The 16796-nt window shown below is 48.4% G+C and overlaps 1 protein-coding gene and 1 long non-coding RNA gene across 2 annotated transcripts in view; one reads left to right on the forward strand and one right to left on the reverse strand.

Moving 5' to 3' along the window:
- The window catches only part of Cacna1c (calcium voltage-gated channel subunit alpha1 C), a 558454-nt gene extending 545415 nt beyond the window's left edge, over positions 1 to 13039 (reverse strand). The window contains exon 1 of the mRNA XM_052721999.1: positions 12475 to 13039. Within this exon, the coding sequence (XP_052577959.1) occupies positions 12475 to 12523 (49 nt within the window). The 5' untranslated portion in view covers positions 12524 to 13039. The remainder of the gene's footprint in view (positions 1 to 12474) is intronic.
- A 169-nt stretch (positions 13040 to 13208) lies between these two features.
- LOC128100016 (uncharacterized) lies at positions 13209 to 16441 on the forward strand. Its single transcript, XR_008214642.1, has 2 exons — positions 13209 to 14664; positions 15477 to 16441. It is a non-coding gene; the product is annotated as an uncharacterized LOC128100016 (long non-coding RNA).
- Positions 16442 to 16796: the final 355 nt, after the last annotated feature.

The raw sequence follows: 16796 nt of genomic DNA on the forward strand, positions 1-16796 counted from the left end.
CTCAGGCTGTGCACTGGAGAAACCTCTCCTTTTTGTCCTGCATGGACAACGCCAAGAGCCTCAGAACTGGACTGCACCTACAACCTTGGCTAGCCTGCCTCCTTTTCAGTCATCCCAACCCCTCACTCTGAATGTTTTCCCATTGTCTACAAAATGGGAGCGAATGCTCCAGCCTCAAACAAGGGCCCTCCACAGTCAATCGTACATGTTCTCCCCAAATGCTTTCCCATCCAGTATATACAAGCCCTGCATACTCCCCAAACTCAGCTAACTAGTCCTTTAAAACTCAATACTTGTGCCACAGACACATTAGCACATTACTGCTCTTTATGTCGGGAATGTCTACCTCTCATCTCTGCCCCATTCTGTCTAACTGGTCAAGGCTCCCACCACCAATCATCCCAACTGGCCAGACTGGGTCCTCCTTTTTATTAATTAGTGTTTGAGACTTTCATACATGCATATAATGCATTTTGATCAAAGCTACCCTGTTGTGGAATATTCATTTAAAATGAGTTACATTCATTTATGCCGTGGAATATTTGTTTAATGATACAAAGGTGTGTTGTATTCTTTTATGCTGCATTTGTTTAACTCTGTAAAACTGGGTTACTTTGCCTGCCTGAAACATCTGATTGGTCTAATAAAGAGCTGAGCGGCCAATAGCTAGGCAGGAGAGAGAAACAGGCAGGGCTGGCAGGCAGAGAGAATAAACAGGAGAAATCTAGGGAAGAGAGCAAGGATCAAGAAAAAGGAGGAGAAGAGGATGCCAAGGGCCAGCCACACAGCCAGCCATGGACTAAGAAGGAAAGAAAGATATATACAATAAAGAAAGGTAAAAAGCCAAGCAGAAAAATGTAGTGAAAGAGAAAGGGGATTATTTAAGTTAGAGAAGCTGGCTGGAAACAAGCCAAACAAAGGCCAGGTATTCATAAGTAAGAATAAATCTCAGTGTATTTATCTGGGAGCTAGGTAGTGGGCCCCCAAAGAGTAAAACAACCAACTACACTACCCCATTCCCTCCCCTTCAACAGCTTCTCTATCCCCGCCACTACTTTTCATTCCCAACTTAATACACTTTTTTTTTAAATTAAATTCATTAAGTCCATTTAGTGTTGCCTATATGCTCATGGGTATAGGGCCATCCTATGACGCATGGATACCCTCTCTGGGACCAAATACTTGAAGAAAACTGACTCTCCCTTCCCCTTAGCAGCCATAATTACTAATAGCTCCTCAGCTAAGGGTAGGACTTCATGAGTACCTCCTCCAGCCATGCTCAGATTTTGGTCTGCCTGATCATGTACAGATCTTGTGCATGCAGTCCCAGGGAGTTCATGTGTGTAACGGTGCTGTTATATCTGGCAATTCTGTTTCACTGAAGATGTCAACTACTTCTGGCTATTATAACTTTATATCCCCTCTTCCTCGACGATCCCTGAACTTTGGGAGGAAGGGGCATGATACAGATGTCCCATTTAGAGCTGAGCACTCCACAGACTCTTATTCTCTGCAGGTTGACCAGTTGTATTAATTATGAGCTACCTATACAAACAATAGGCTCTGATCAAAACTAAGAGATATACTAATCTATGGAAATAAAGATAAGAACTCAGGGAGCAGTTTATTACTATGTCATTTGACCTTTTCAAAAGACTTTTACCTTCTTGGAACACCAAGCCTAATCTGTATTTTCATTCAGCTGAAGAGTATGTGTGTCTGTGTATGTGGGCAGATGTCTTGTCTCTGTTAGTAGAAGGGATGTCTGCAGCCCTTGAAGCCTGAGATCCTGTAAACAAACTGCCTTGCAAGAAGCAGATGCCCTGTGACTTTTTGTTAATAACTAACCATCCCACTCTGTGTGAAGCTTGGAGAACTGTTTAGGATTGTCTTCAACACAGCTGGTCTGAGATACCTCATTTTCAGAAACATTTCACAGGCAGTTTATCTCCTGGCCTTTCAGATAGCTGGGCACAGGTCAAAATTTTTGCTTTTTAAATATTTGAAAACCAGAGCATAAGATCATGTCCAGTGTAGACCAAACATGAGTCCTGAGTCACTGTAATCCACTTGGGACCCCAGGATATCTCCTAAAGCCAGATGAGACAACCAGAACATCAACCTGGAAAAACCCAAGTAACACAGAAACCACATTCCAACTCTGAACAGGGTCAGATGCACCTGTCCTCAAGATCAGGGAGGGTAGTGAAGGCAGAACCCCACAGCATGAAATCTACTAGCGTGGGGGTCAAAGCACATGCACACGCCTTCACACACCTCTACACACGGGGACACAGCCAAGGCAGCAATGAGCACTTACTTCTTTCCTTGTCATCCAAGTTCAGCACCCACAGGCATAAGTCCAATAATTATATTTTTACTTTCAAGTAAAGTGATTACTTTTAATCATTTTAATGATTAATCAATTAATCAATTTAATGATTACCTCAAGTTTCGAAAGTGGCTTTCAGCGTCACTTGCTCATCACCCCACAGCACATGCCACTATTTCCCTCAGTTTGTCAGCTCTGCACTCTCCTTTGATGCCTTCCTCTTTTCATGACCCACTACACACACACACACACACACACACACACACACACACACACACACACACAAAATTTCCTGCCTTCCTCCTTCCCGATTCTTAGCTGGCAGGCACCACATAAGAGCCCTGAGATGCTATTCTCCCCAAAGGCAGCATTATGGCTAGAGGCAGCGACCGTCATCAACCAGGCCACATGGCATTGCTCAGCCAACACTGATGCACACAATCTACGGAGACCGGAAGAGAGCAGAAACAGATGAAACAGCTCTGTCTTCCAATATCCATTTCCTGTTGAGTTACAGAGCTCAGTGAGCATGGAAGTAAGAGCTGAACTCGAGGTAAGATATCCATTATTTGGGGATTTGGACAGAGATGGCCAGTCTTCAACAGAAAGCAGCTGTTCAACTGTTAAACACTCAATGTCAAATCTCAGATATGGGTGTTGGGCACCCAGTGGCACACTGGACCCTCACTCCTGATACAGTGGGATTTCCTAAGGCCATATTCTCAGCCAAAGAGAATCAAATTTGGGAAGCCACATAAGGAGATGGCTAGCACAATTACTTTTACAGTTCAGACCCAAAGGAAACCAAATACGTGCCTGTATTCCGACCTACGGCACAGCATTATCACAAGAGCCACAAGTGGAAACATCCAAGTAACCAACAGATGAGGAGATAAAGAAACTGGGAAGGACTTAGGAAGGAGCATTCAGCAAAAAGAAAGAATGGATTCTGGCACATGCCACAGTATGATTGAACCTTAAAGACACTTTGCTAAGCAAGCCAGCCAGCTAAAATACAACACTTAGTGGAAGTATCTAGAATGCGAATTCATACAGAGAGAAAGTTGCTTCAATGCCATGAACTAAGGGAAGGAGCTGGGACATAGGAAGATACTGTCTGATGAAGACATTTGCGATAGTGATGGTTGTACAACATTGTGAATATAGTCAACACCGCTGGGTTACAGACTTTACACTATAGATTTTAAAAGATCACAGTAAGTGTAAGTCTCACAGACCTAGCATTATTGACACAAAAATATTTTAAATATTTTTTTAAATATTTATTTTCTTTGCAATTTTTTATTTTTTATTATTTATTTTTTCATTCAACATAATTTAGTCACATTCTTTCCCCTTTCCCTACCCCTTTCAGATCCTCCCCACCTCTCCACCTACCAAACTTCTCTCTCTCAAAACAAAAGATGAAAATCAAAAATAAACAACAGCCAAAAAATAAAACTCTCAAAAAAACAAAAAACACTAAGTCAACCCAAAACAAAAGTACACACACACACACACACAAACATCTGTTTTGCACTGGCCAACTACTCCTGGGCTTGGGGCCTGCCCTGGCGTATGGTTAATGTACCCAGTGACACTCCATTGGGAAAAAAATGCATTTTTCCTTCCCTGGCAGGTATAAATCAAAGCAGCTTCTTGGCTAGGAGTGTGAGTTTGTGCCCATTCCCCTTTTCTATGCTGAGATTTTGTCTGTTAATCCCACTCCAAAATGACCTAGACTCTACCTTTTAACTCATACAGATTATCCCAAACATTCTAACATGTCTATGCATTTACTGTGTATTATCTACATGGAGAACTCCACTTGTAGAATTATTATTGCTGTCAAGAGAGCAGAAAAAGCCGCAGAAACAAAAGTAAATGCTTGGGTGCCAAGGCCTGGAGCAGGACTAAGTGTGTCCACCAGAGAGTAAAGACTTCCCTTTGAGACAGATGAAGCTGTTTGGGAACTAGATAGTGGAGATAATTTCAAAATTCTAAATACTCTAAAAACTATGTTAAGTGAATATATGTTATATCATGTGAATTATATCTCAACAAAGATGCTATTTAATCTGAGCACTTGGAAGATACAGGCAAAAGGATCTGGAGTTTAAGGCTAGCCTCAGCTACATAGCAAGTCTAGGCCAGCCTGTCTCAAATAAACAAATAAATAAACAAACAAAATGAAGTAAGTAAAGACATATAATGCATGGTCCTAGGAGTTCATGGCAAAGACTAGGAAATGTACTAGAAAGCCGCTAGAGGGTAGAGTGCCGATTTCCCCAGAGGGTCACTACCCAAGAACAAGGCTTAGAACTAATCCTAACTAAACTGAAGGACTCAAAAGAGACTGGCAGAAACTGTGGACTAAATCATTAGCCAGAACACCGCTACAGGGAGAAGAGGCCAGAGAAAGCCCCATATCCAGTTCCAGAAGACCCAGCCTTCAGCTCTTCATCCACAACACCCTCACAGCAGAAACAAAAGCAAATCTGAGGACCACTCCACGGGACTGCAGATGTTTTCCCAAAGTGGGCGCAGATTTCTCTTTCAGTTCTTCCCCACATGAAGTGCTGTAGTTTTGATCCGAAATGTCCCCAAAGGCCTTGATGTTGAAGGCTCGCTTATCAGCTTTCAGCCATCTCTGAAGTTACCAACCCTTTAGGAGGTAGGGCCTGGTGGGAGGATGTTAGGTCACTGGAAGCTTGCCCTTGAAGAGGATATTGGGACTCTAGCTCCTTCTTTTCTCTTTGCTTCCCAAGGCCATGAGGTAAGTAGCTTTGCTCCCACACACACTCCCCGCCATGATGTCCTGTTTCACCACAGACCCCAAAGCAACTGAGCCAACAGGTCACAGAAACTATGCAGCAGAACAAACCCTCCCTCCTTGTAAGTCCATTATTGCAGATACTTTGTAACTGTGAGCAGACTGACAATGGAGAAGTAATAGAGCAAACTGTATTTGTTCTATTTTTAAACACCAGCAGCTACAGTTTTCAACTTCCTGGGAATGTTGTGAATACCCACCTCATTATAAAGATGAACTATACTAAGCACAAGCATGCCACACACCGAGAATTATGCCTGAAACACACTGAGTGTTCATTAACTATTAGGTAATGCTCCTGACCCTATCTAAAATATAAAAGGGTGGATATGCTTCAGTACAGACATTTCTCCCCGTTACATAAGAATCAAAACATGGATGGCTCTACAGATCCTGGGACCAGAGGCTGAAAGTGCAAGGTGCAAAGTAGATACATACTTTTTGATGATGAGATTGTTTTTATTTTAGGAAATTAAAAAGTTAATCCTGCAACTTAAAATGGGATACTTGCGCCCTTCTCTATTTGATAAGTGCCTTAAAGCATCACATGAAGCTACTCTGCCTTTCTTTATCTACAAACAACCAGAACTTTTGCCATTAAAAAACAAACAAAAAAAAAAAAAGAAAAGAAACTGGTCTATTTTCCAAAAGCAAGGTGTATTTTTGAAGCAAAGTTTTCCTTTCCAGGCCGTCTGTCTTTCTGTACAGGGCAGCGATGAAGCTGTCTGGGAAACCGGACATTGGAAAGAAAGCAGAGCAACAAGTAGCATCCACTCCTCTTTTATCTATACATAGCCCGTGCATCAGAAGACTGACCCATTTGGCTTTGGACTTGAAACTGAAGGCAGGGAACCATGCGCTGTATCCCTGGGAAGGTGACAGCAGGGCAGCTGGCCCTATAAGGTAACCCCACCCCCACCCCTGTCCTGCCTCTCACGTTGGAATAGCAGCACCACCGATGGAGCCTTAGTCCTAGGATCTTACCGACCAAGGGTGACTAGCACCGTCAAGAAGAGCTCTCAAAGTCAAAACACAAAACCCATCTTAACTAGGTTTTCTCTTCTTCCTTCATTATTGAGGTATAAGTAAGTCACCCTAACTCAGCCCCTTGCTTGTTCTTGCGTTTTCATCTCTAAAATTCCGGAGTGTCTCAGTCCCCCAGTAACACTTAGGAAATGCTGTCAACATTGTTTCAAAGTGTTGTTTTCTCAAATTCTGATACTCCGTACCTCTCCAACCCAAGCAGCTTGGTGCATATGGGAAGTGAAAAAAGCTTGAAGAAGCATCTACTAGGAAGGGGGCGCAAAATCCTGAATTCTGTGTTTCTGTGGACACATATGGACTTTCACTCTGCAGTTTAAGAAATTATTTTTAAACCTTTCCAATGATAGATACCTCCCACCCCCCTCAACTCTGTTTCTAAAAATCTAATGCCTCGGGCATTAATTTAAGTCAGTACCTAAGTGGAGGCAGGAGATCCAGGAAGAGGGAGAGGTAGAGAAGTTCAGTGCACGAAGCCCAGCCTGGACCCTACATAGCAGCCTCAGGTGCTCCCCTGCCCTCAGAAGGTCAGGGAAGGGGGAGAATAGAGCCTAGGACAGTTTCTAGTCACATCCAGCCCAAATGACCCATTTGGAGCCTCTATTTTCTCAAGTGAAAATGGGAATTTTTCCTGAGGTTCCTTTACTCATCAAATACTTTGAGCCTAGAAAGTAAACTCTGAAGACATCGTATTTATTCCATGCTTGATGGGCCCTTCTAAGAGCATGAATACAGAAATTCTATCTCCTGCGCCTGTGTGTGTACACACACGCACACATGCACGTACGCAAACGCACACATAGCCACACAGCATAAGACCATCTAGCAGTTAATGTAGCATAAAGATTTTGTGGGACTTTGGAAGGATAAAGACAGAGGGGCCAAGTTCTTGCCCATCAACCCCTGCTTTCTTTATCCTCTGCTCAAAGCCAACATAACCATTGCTTTGGTTCCCTGGGGAAGAAAGGGTCTATTTTCAACCCTCACTGGACTCTCGGCTGCCGAGGTCCAGACTTGCTCCTTAATGAACCCTTAATTCCCTTCTTCAGCTAAGTCGAGGAATCCACAAGAAGCAAGTGTCTCCCCTGTGACCTCCCTGTGACCTCCCCAAGCTCCCCACAGACAGCTCAGTCACCAGGGCCACTTGTCCATTTCTGTCATATTTTGGGACCTTGGCTTTCTAAAGGACCAGTCTTTTCACAACGGCACCCTCTGTGAGGTGACCCTGGACCACCAGTCACCCCACTGGGATCCTTCTCCCACATAAAACACATTGAGAACATAAGCAAAGCCCTGGAACGTCCCCAGGGCCCCATATTCAGCAGAGAAATGGGGACAACACAGAGTCCGTTCCACTTCACTTGTTGCCATGACAAGCGACTGCCTCCGAGAGTTTCCAAGCTGTGGAAGCAGCTCTGGTCCGCTGAGGTCTCCTGACATGCATTTGCATGTGATCAGCAAAGCAGGGGCAAAGTGCAGCCGACTGTCCATCAAACACACAGGTTTCAGCTCCACAGACCTCTGGGTCCACCCTCTGTTTGGCTCTGTCTGCAAGAGGCCTAGCTGCAGCTTAAGCACTGAGCTTTGAAATGGCACTAAAAACGTCTCATTTTCCCTGAGGGATTCTGTCACTGTCCTGTCACTCCTTATTTTATTCACTACCTAACCTTGAGGAACAGTAAACAAGTGTTTACTAAATTATTTCAATGCTGATAGCCATGACTCCAAATGTCATTTCATTAGCAGAATGTTTAGCATGTTGCTAAGTATTTAGCGCCTGATATTTCGCTAAACAATTCCCCATGCCTTTTTTCAAAAAATTCAGTTATGCTATCCTCTACAGTGCCCAACATTGACTTAAGCAACAGAGAAGACAGAATCTAAAATCAGACTAAACTGATTGTTTTGCTAATCAGTCTTGTTGCTAATGTCTTCAGGCCATGTTTCCCCAGCAGGCCATGGGCTTGCTTTAGTGGGCACTGAAGTAAACTCATCTTCATTTTTCGGGAGATGGCAAGAAAGAGGTGGTATGGCTGCCTGCTGGCCAGTAACCCCTGCATCCCCCAGAGCTGGAACACCAGGAAGAGAGCACCACCCCACCAGCCACTCTCATGCTCTCTGAGCCAGGCTCCTCAGGTCTCACAGAATCTGCCAGAACAACTCGAAAACCAGGGGCAGCAGAACTAGAGACAAGAACGTCAAGAGATGGAAAACAACACTGAACATCAGAATGGACCTCAGGGACTTCCTACCTAGGTCTCTAGATCCTTCCTGCCACCAACCTGCAGGAGACGGTTGAGGCAGAAATTATCTGTGAAATGTGCTCACCGCTGTCTTAGTTCTCCCCCTAACAAAGTTAAGAAAATGCTGTGGAGCCTCTGATGAAAACAGGTCAGCATCCCCAAGTTCCCAACTTCAGGTTGCCTCTGGCTTGTCTAGCTTGGGGACCTTGGGCCCACTAGTTTTAAAACTATCCCTTTCAAATCATGAAGGAAATCAGCATGTGGCCAGCTGCCCATCCAAAGGCTCCCTCAAGGCTCTGTGGGACATTGTCCATATCCAGGGTAAACAGGAGTCTGAGGTAAGAAAGTGCAATGTAGCCAAGCAATCCAAAGGGGAAGCTCCATGGAAGGCTGGGGAGGGGGGGGCTCCTTCATTCTGCAAGGCCTCAGGTGAATAGTGCCATGGAGACACATGCTGGTCTTTAAGGTACTCTGCACCAGGCCATGAGGGAACAGGTTCTCCATCTTCCCAATGTCTTTCCTTAGTTCCATGGCCCTGGAGACCATGGCCTGACTCCTAAGCCCTGTAGTGCCACCTACTGGGGGAGGCAGAAGTCAGATCTACTGTTAGTCCTGAAGAGTCTGTTCTGCAAGATTATAGTCAATTGTGCATCCAAGCCCTTGCCTTGCTATGAGCTCCTACTTATACTATAAAGTAGAATACAAAGATCAGCAAGGCTTCAAACACCTCTATTTGGTATCCCCTTGGGTTCCTTTAGTATATCCTATTCATGGAAGAGCCCACCCAAAGCAGTCTTGGGTAGAAGAGGCAATTTAATGAAACCTAAATCTTTTCCAAGACTCTAAGAGATAGTGGGGGGAAGGAGGGGCGCTCCAGTGGCTCACCACTATGTTGACAAAGCACTGTTATCCTGCGGCATCTGCTCTCCCAGAATGAGTCTCTACTTAATAGGAGATTTAAATTAATACACACACACACACACACACACACACACACACACACACACACACCATTTTAGGAGACTGTATAGTCAACATTCCTTTGCATAACACCCAGCGTGAGGTGCATTAAGTCCTATGTAATCTGTTAACCATCATTACATGTATTCTATGGAAATAAGTAATCATTGATTCTCTTACACTGTGTTAGTATGTTGAAAAGCACCCAACCATTCCCAGGAACAGCATTTGGAACTCAAAAAAAGCCCCCTTTCTCCAGCTTCCTCCCTGTAACTTGCAGAGAAAGAGAAATTGATGTCAAGCCTTCTTCTAACAGTCACAAGCTGAGGGGCAAGCCGTGCAGCTCTCAGACCATTTGAAAAGAGTTAACTGCGATCGTTATATTATTACTTTATTTTAAGTAATTGCTATTCTCTCGTAGGGCTAAGTCGTGTAAAAGAGAAGCACAGTGTGTTTCCCCCTCCCCTCTGCCTTGTCTCAGCAGATAGGGGACATTCTGATGTTTTTGTGCCAAATGGTTGACTATTAAGAAATTCCCGTGCTAGCTGAGCCTGCACCAGATAATCAGTCCAGAAAAGCGGAAGGCTGGAATGCGACCAGAGCTGATAGGGCACCAGAAGTGAGGCACAGCTTGGGGATCCAACCTCCAGTCTGAAGCCTGAGGGCAGGGCCCTTCCCTTCCTGTGCTTCCAGGTTATTTCAAGGTGCTGGCCTCTGACCTCCACAGTGTGAACCACACACACACACACACACACACACACACACACACACCACTGTGCACACACACCACTGAAAAGCTTCTTCAGGAAGGAGGCACATTCAGTCCTTTCAAGCCAGTCAGGAGAGAAGAATACAGCCACCTGGCAACTTCTCTGCTTCTGCACTCTGATTGGTCACCGCTGCTGCTCTGAGGTCATCGCTTGGCTCCTCTTCTCTCTGCCTTCTGAAACTCTAGACCCCAACTATGTTTCATCACCCATGAGTTACTAAGCCAGCCACTTCTTTCTTGTAAATATTCACACTCCTCCAGGCCTGTTCTTCCCACCTCTACCCCCTTCCCCAACCCTCCTCAAAAGCCCAGCCAATCAACGAAAAGAAGGTGGGAGCCTAGGGGGGACAAGGACCCTGGTGCTCTTTTACCTAAGAACCGCATCTAGGGATGGAGGCGAAAGTGCTCCTGTGAATTATGTAACCACTGCAGCTCTGAGGGAGAGTACCATCCAGGTTGCTATAGTGTTTGCGGGCTTCCTGCTGGAAAGGTAGAGTTCCTGGCCAAGGCTCCCTCCACTTCCCCTCCACCCTTCTCCAGAACCTGTAGGGTTGGTGCTGCCGTATTTAATGCCGGCTCCCTGCAAGGGGCCTGGGGACGATGCTGAGAGGCCAAGTGGCCAAAGAAAAGAAGCAGAGTAAGGAAGTAAGCTAGGAAGGGGGTTATCCTACACTACCAGGCGCCCCTGCAAACTATGGGCATACCTGTTTTCCAAAGACGCCTTGCCCTCGGTAGTCACAGCTAGGACAACACTACCGAGTTCTCTGCCAAGTTGCTTAGACTGAGGACATGGACAGAACCTGAGAGATCTAGCCCACCCCCACTCTTCAAAAATATCACCCTTTCTTTTATGTCTCATTCTGTCCTCCTCCTAATTCATCCAGAACTCCATCAGCTAGGAAAGGGATTCGAGGGCACATGAAAGAAGAGAGGGTAGGTACTTCAGAGACAAGGGTTGCCCTTAGGGCATGAAAGACCAGTATCCATGACCCTTGAAAAGACTTCTTAAGGAGGCCAAAATCCCAACGTTGCCACCCAAGATGGGAAGCAGAAAGAGCGGGGCCCCAAATCAGCTTTTGGATGGAGGAAGACCAGACAGTAAAGCAGCTCCCCAGCAGCCCTAATCCGCCAAGGCAATGGCTCTGTCCCCAGTTAGTGAGGATAGGGCGAAAGGAGGAAGGGGCTGCGGCCTGGGACTCCTTCTACAAGGCTGGGCTCTGGAGAGTCACGAGGAAGTAGTACCCTGGCAAGGCAAGGGAAGACACAATGTGGAAGAGTGATGGGAGCTGCTGAGGGCAAAAAGAGAGAGGGGCCGGTAAAAGAGGTAGAGAGCCTGTAGAAAGGGCATCCTGAGACTACAAGACACTTCAGCTTGATCACCTTAATCACTGAGCAATGTCAGAAAATAACTTGTCGATAGGGACTGAGGAGGAGAGGGAGAAAGTTTCCAGGAAGTGGGGAGTTACCTGAAAGCCTTTCACCATCAGAGGGGGAGCTGGAGACACTTGATGCCCAGCATGGAGATGCTTAGAGAACACTAAGTATGGAGCCTCGGGAGCTAGTCACACCCTTTCATGATTCTCTGAAAACATGAAAAAGCAAAGCCCACACATCACTGGGCTCCTAGCCGCTTCCATCCTCAGGTGCGAGTCCACACGGGAGTGTCAACAATAACACACCTGGCGTGGGCTCGCTCACTCGGGGTCAACGGCAGTGGAGAGGTGGGCGGTGTTGAGAAGCCGAGGAGCAGAGATGGAGAGAGAGGAGGCGCGCTGAGCCGCACAGCTGCAGCCCCCGCCCCCGCCCCCACCCGCGACCCGGAGCGCACGGCCCGAGGAAGTGGCTCCGGGAAGAGTGGACGCGGGGCAGCCTGGGGGCCACCGGCGCGGGACTGCTCTCCGCGGGGTGCGCGCGCGCGCGCGCGCGCGTTCCCTACCGCGCCCCGGTAGAGCGAGGGACCCCGAAGCAGCCGCTCCCCAGCTTGCCGTGGCCCGGCCGGGCGGCCGGCCGGCCAGCCAGCTTTCGAGGCAAAGGCGAGAAATCCAGGCAGCGCCGACACTTGGGGAACTTTCCCCCTCGCCCGGGATTTCATGGGAACCACATGCTCCGAAGCAGCCCGGCCGCGGAGGGGGAGGGGCGGGAATTTTCCGCTCCGGCTCGCACGGCGGCTCGGCCGGCTCCCGCGGGCTCCCGCGCACGGCGTTGGCGCCCCTCGCGCACGCGGCGCGGGCCGCTCCACAGGGGCCCGCCGTGGGCAGCCCGGGCGAGCCGGGTGCGGCGATGGGGTCTCGCTTACCTTGGTGGTTTTCCTCTGGAACGTACATCCTCGTGTTTTCATTGACCATTGGCCAAAAACTGCTTGGAAGGGAGAAGCCACAAAGAGGAAGAAATGCAGCAACAGCCGCGAGCGGGTCTGGATGAATCCCTCCTCCGAGGCCGGCGGCTTTCGCGCAAACCGAGGAAGCCGTGGATCCGCAGTGTTTCTTGCTCCCTTCGGGTGATTACCTGATCCCCATTATTGCACCAAACACCAAAAACTGCTGCTTTCCACTACCGCCTCCTTTCGTGAGATTGTAATGCATCCTCAGTACATCCGGGCCCCTTCCAAGAATTTAGCACCGCACCTCTGGCGGCTACACCATTTGAAAAAAATAATAATAAATGGAGAGGCAGAGCGAGAAGAGGCGCAAAGGCGAGGCGAGGGAGAGCGGCGGGCCCGCGGCGCTGGGTGGACCCCGAGCCGCCAGGGGGCCGAGGCGTCTCCGGCCCGCCCAGGGCGATCGCCCAGAGGCCCCGACCCGCGTTCTTCGGCGACGGCAGCCGCGAACACCTGAGGGCGAGCCCGCGGGAAGCGCCGCCGCCGCTCCGGGCCGCGCCGCGCCGAGCGCCGTTCTGGCAGGGAGCTGTTTCTGCAGAGGCAGCGAGAGGGAGACACCGGGCGCGAGAGCGCGGCGCGGCCTCCCTCCTCCCTCCAGCCCCGCCGCGCCCGCGCCCGCCCCTGCCCGCGCCCGCCCGCCCGCCCGCCCGGCGCGCCGGAGCAGACGCGCTGAACGCTTCCAGATGTGGCGGCGGCGCGCGGCGGGGACCGGAGCCCGAGTGGAGCGGCGGCGCCACGCGAGAAGCCCTGGCTGCGAGACGGCGGGGAGCGAGCCCGGGAACGGACACACCTCCAGGAGCCGGGCCTCGGCCTGCAGACCCCCACCCTCCCGAGGCCCCCCGCGGCTCCCTCGCGTCCCTTGGGGGGGCCACCGCCACGCCAGCAAGGCCTGGGAGGGGAATCCCGGGAACACGGAATACAATGTGCCCAACTCCCGGCCTCTTTCACATCGACCGAACGAAACAGCAAAATGAGCCGTGATTCTGTTGATCAATTACAATCAGAGCGGTTGTAGAAGTGACACATACAGGCGAGGATGGGCAGATGGGCGGGGAGAGAGAAAGAGCCCAAGAGGCGGAGCCTCGTGGGCAAGGCAGCGGTGGTGCCCAGATGTCTGAACAGATTAATACAGCCAGGTTTGCTCCCTCCTTGGGGGCAGGCGAGCACGTGTGCTGCCAGTGTACCTTTACCTACTTAATTATTTCTGCCACCCTAGCGGGGAGCTATGAAGCACTTCTCTCCGACACCCGCTGTCACAGTTAATATCCAAAGCACCTCCTGCAGGCACGACCCTCTAGATGGGGCTGGTGAGCCCATTCTGAGAGGGCCTACCACTGGGAAACCCGGTCTAGATAGCAGCCCTTAGCCTGCCTCATTCCCTGTCTCCAGGTTCCCTAACTGACCCTATCGTCTATCTACGTGGCTTTAAGTAAGGGGCTCTGTCAGCTGCAAATCTTCAATCCAGACCTTTCTTCTGACCCAGACGCCAGTCAACTTGCCCTCTCCACTTGAAACCGAAACCTCATGTATCCAGGCCTGCTCGTCACACAGCCTTCCCCCCAACTCGGCTGACCCCTCTAGCTGCTCATGTAAGAACCCTGGAGTCATCTCGTCTTGATTTCTCCCGCAGCCCCACATCAGTGTATCATGGGATTCACCTTAGACAGAATGCAGCGTAACCTCCCTCACTTCTGCTGCCGCCTTCCAGGGCTGAGCCAGTAGTACCTGTTCTCTGGTCACCCTCCTCTCCTCAAGTACGTTCTCCTCGCAGCAATTGGAACAACCCACTTAAAATGGTGCTCTTCTAACCCAGACCATCCAATGACCTCTTTTGTCACTTCAGTGAAAGTCACAATAACCTACAAGGACTGCAGGAACGGCTGTATATGACTTCCATCGCCGGTTCCTACTGTGTGCCCTCGCTGCTCCTCCAAGCATGCCAGAAATGATCCGCTCGTCCCGCACACACAAACCTCTTGTCTTCTGCTCTACTTGTCCCAACTTCCTGCAGTGTTCCTTCCCTAGACATCTTCTGTAGAAGATGCTTTCCCTCCTTGGAGACCTTGCTCGGAGTTCACCTCAGTGACCCCCATCTTGATCTTACCCCAAGTAAACACTGCAGCCTGACAACCCCCCCCCCCAGTTCTTATCTCCCGGTACTCTGCTTCTTACACTGTATTTCTTCCCTGGCTAACATAGTGTATAGTTTAGTTATTTGTTACGTTGTTCTCTCTCTGTCTCTCTGTCTCTCCCCGCCCCCCCCCCCCACTCTTTCTCAGAAGTTGCACAAAGGCAGATGTCTTGTCCATTTTGTTCATCAGTATATAGAGCGATATATGGCAGGTAGCAGGTACCTAATACATTCATGCTGAGTGAATGAATGAATGAATGAGTGTCCCAGAAGCTTCAGGAATACCATTCACTGCATCATCTCAAATTGCCTCCTGGCCACTGCTTGAGGCCTAAACCCTTACCACTGCTCCTTTCCCTTTGTGCAGTGGTTTTGGCACCAGATTAAAATGCAAGACCCCCCAGGGTAGGTCTTAAACTCTATCATCTTGATTCTATGTCAATAGTGATCTAATTGTTTGTTGTTGCTGTTATTGTTCTAAAGGGTGTATCTTTGCCATCCTGGTATGTGATTACCCAACTTTCAACCTCCGTCTGAGGAAGAAAATTAGAAATTACACAGCCCCATTTAGGGAGATTATTGGACTGCATTTCAAGGGCGAGTGTAGCTGATTGCATAAGCCAATAATAAAATTGGTTTGCATTTCCATTGCGCCCTGTAGCACAAGAAGAGTGATGGCTAATATTGTCACATACTTTGTGCCAGCCATGGAGTAATGCTCTACAGGCATCGCCTCACTGACTGCTCACTGCTACATCGTAAGGTCGGAATTATTGCCTCTATTTTGCAGATGGCGGAAACTAAAACCCATGTTCCATGGCCAGGGGCACCCAACTGGGACTTAGTCCAGGAGAATCTGACACCAAATGCATGTTTCTTGTATTATCCTGCTCTCTGCTGAGAGGATGGCCAAGGGTGACATGGCAGGCGGTAGAGTTTCGAGAACTGACTGCAAAATGTGCTTCACAAAATACCATGGAGCTGAGAACGAAGCACTTGGGTGTTGGGGGTCACAGGTTCGACAGCCTGACTTTTCCGTAAGTAGGCGGTGTAGAAACCTAACAGGCAAACATTCCCTCCACACTGCTTCACTTTCGTTTTTCACTTCACCTCTCTTTTCAGCTGTTAATGTGTTCTTTCCTTTCCAGAAAAAGTCACTTCCTAAATATTTGGTCTTCAAAGTACGCCCATATCCCACTTTCTAACTTTGGAACCCGGTCCTGGATGTTCTTCTGCAAGGTAACAAATTCTCCACCCACCAGGGACCATTTAGAATTGTGATGTGGGGTGTGGGAGGTGCGGGAGCAGAAGGAGCAGCATGCCTCTCTCTCCCTCACAGCTTTGACCCTAGCTACAAATGTTCTCTCTTCTCCTGCTCCCCACGTCTTTCCCTGTGCGGGGCCTGCCACACAGCAGTGGACCTGTGCACATGCCACCCCATTCCCCCACACACATGTGCGCGTACACACACACACACACACACACACACACACACACACACACACCCCACTTCCTACATCTTAAGAGAGTGAACTGTGCTCTCTCCTCTACACAGTGCTTTGTACATATGGACACTCAGTGTCTACTATGTATAGCTTACTCTGGACAAGATTCTACTCTTTGGAAACAAGATTCTATTCCTTTGGAAACAAGAGTGCAGTGAATAAGTTAATTGCAGTGTATTTATGTAACTGAGAAAACCCGAAAATAATCTAAATAACAAAATGCCGGTTAAATAAAAACATTTCAGAATTATTTGTGTCCTTGTGTCTTATGCGTGTGACGTTGCTTGCTCTTTAGCTCAGCCCTGCGACATGATTCTGTTCCCATATTACAAGGGAGAAAACAAAACCAGAAAGGTTTATTCACGGGCCTGTGTTTTCACAGACAGTAAGTGTGGGGTTTGAAGCCCAGCTTCTACCTGTCCCTGAGCCACTCCACATATAAACTAGGGCAGATCAACGTAAGAAAATCCAACTGGCATAAATAATACTACAGAGAAATATTAGTGATGAGGAAAAAACAGTTACAACATATCGATAATGTATGGTTCTCTCTTTTTTTAAGATGTGAATTCTTGAATTAGGAAAAAGACAACAGAGGGTTCCAC

The sequence above is a fragment of the Peromyscus californicus genome, unplaced genomic scaffold (genome assembly GCF_007827085.1).
Source record: "Peromyscus californicus insignis strain IS unplaced genomic scaffold, ASM782708v3 Scaffold_6__1_contigs__length_162567912, whole genome shotgun sequence".
Taxonomy (NCBI): Eukaryota; Metazoa; Chordata; class Mammalia; order Rodentia; family Cricetidae; genus Peromyscus; species Peromyscus californicus.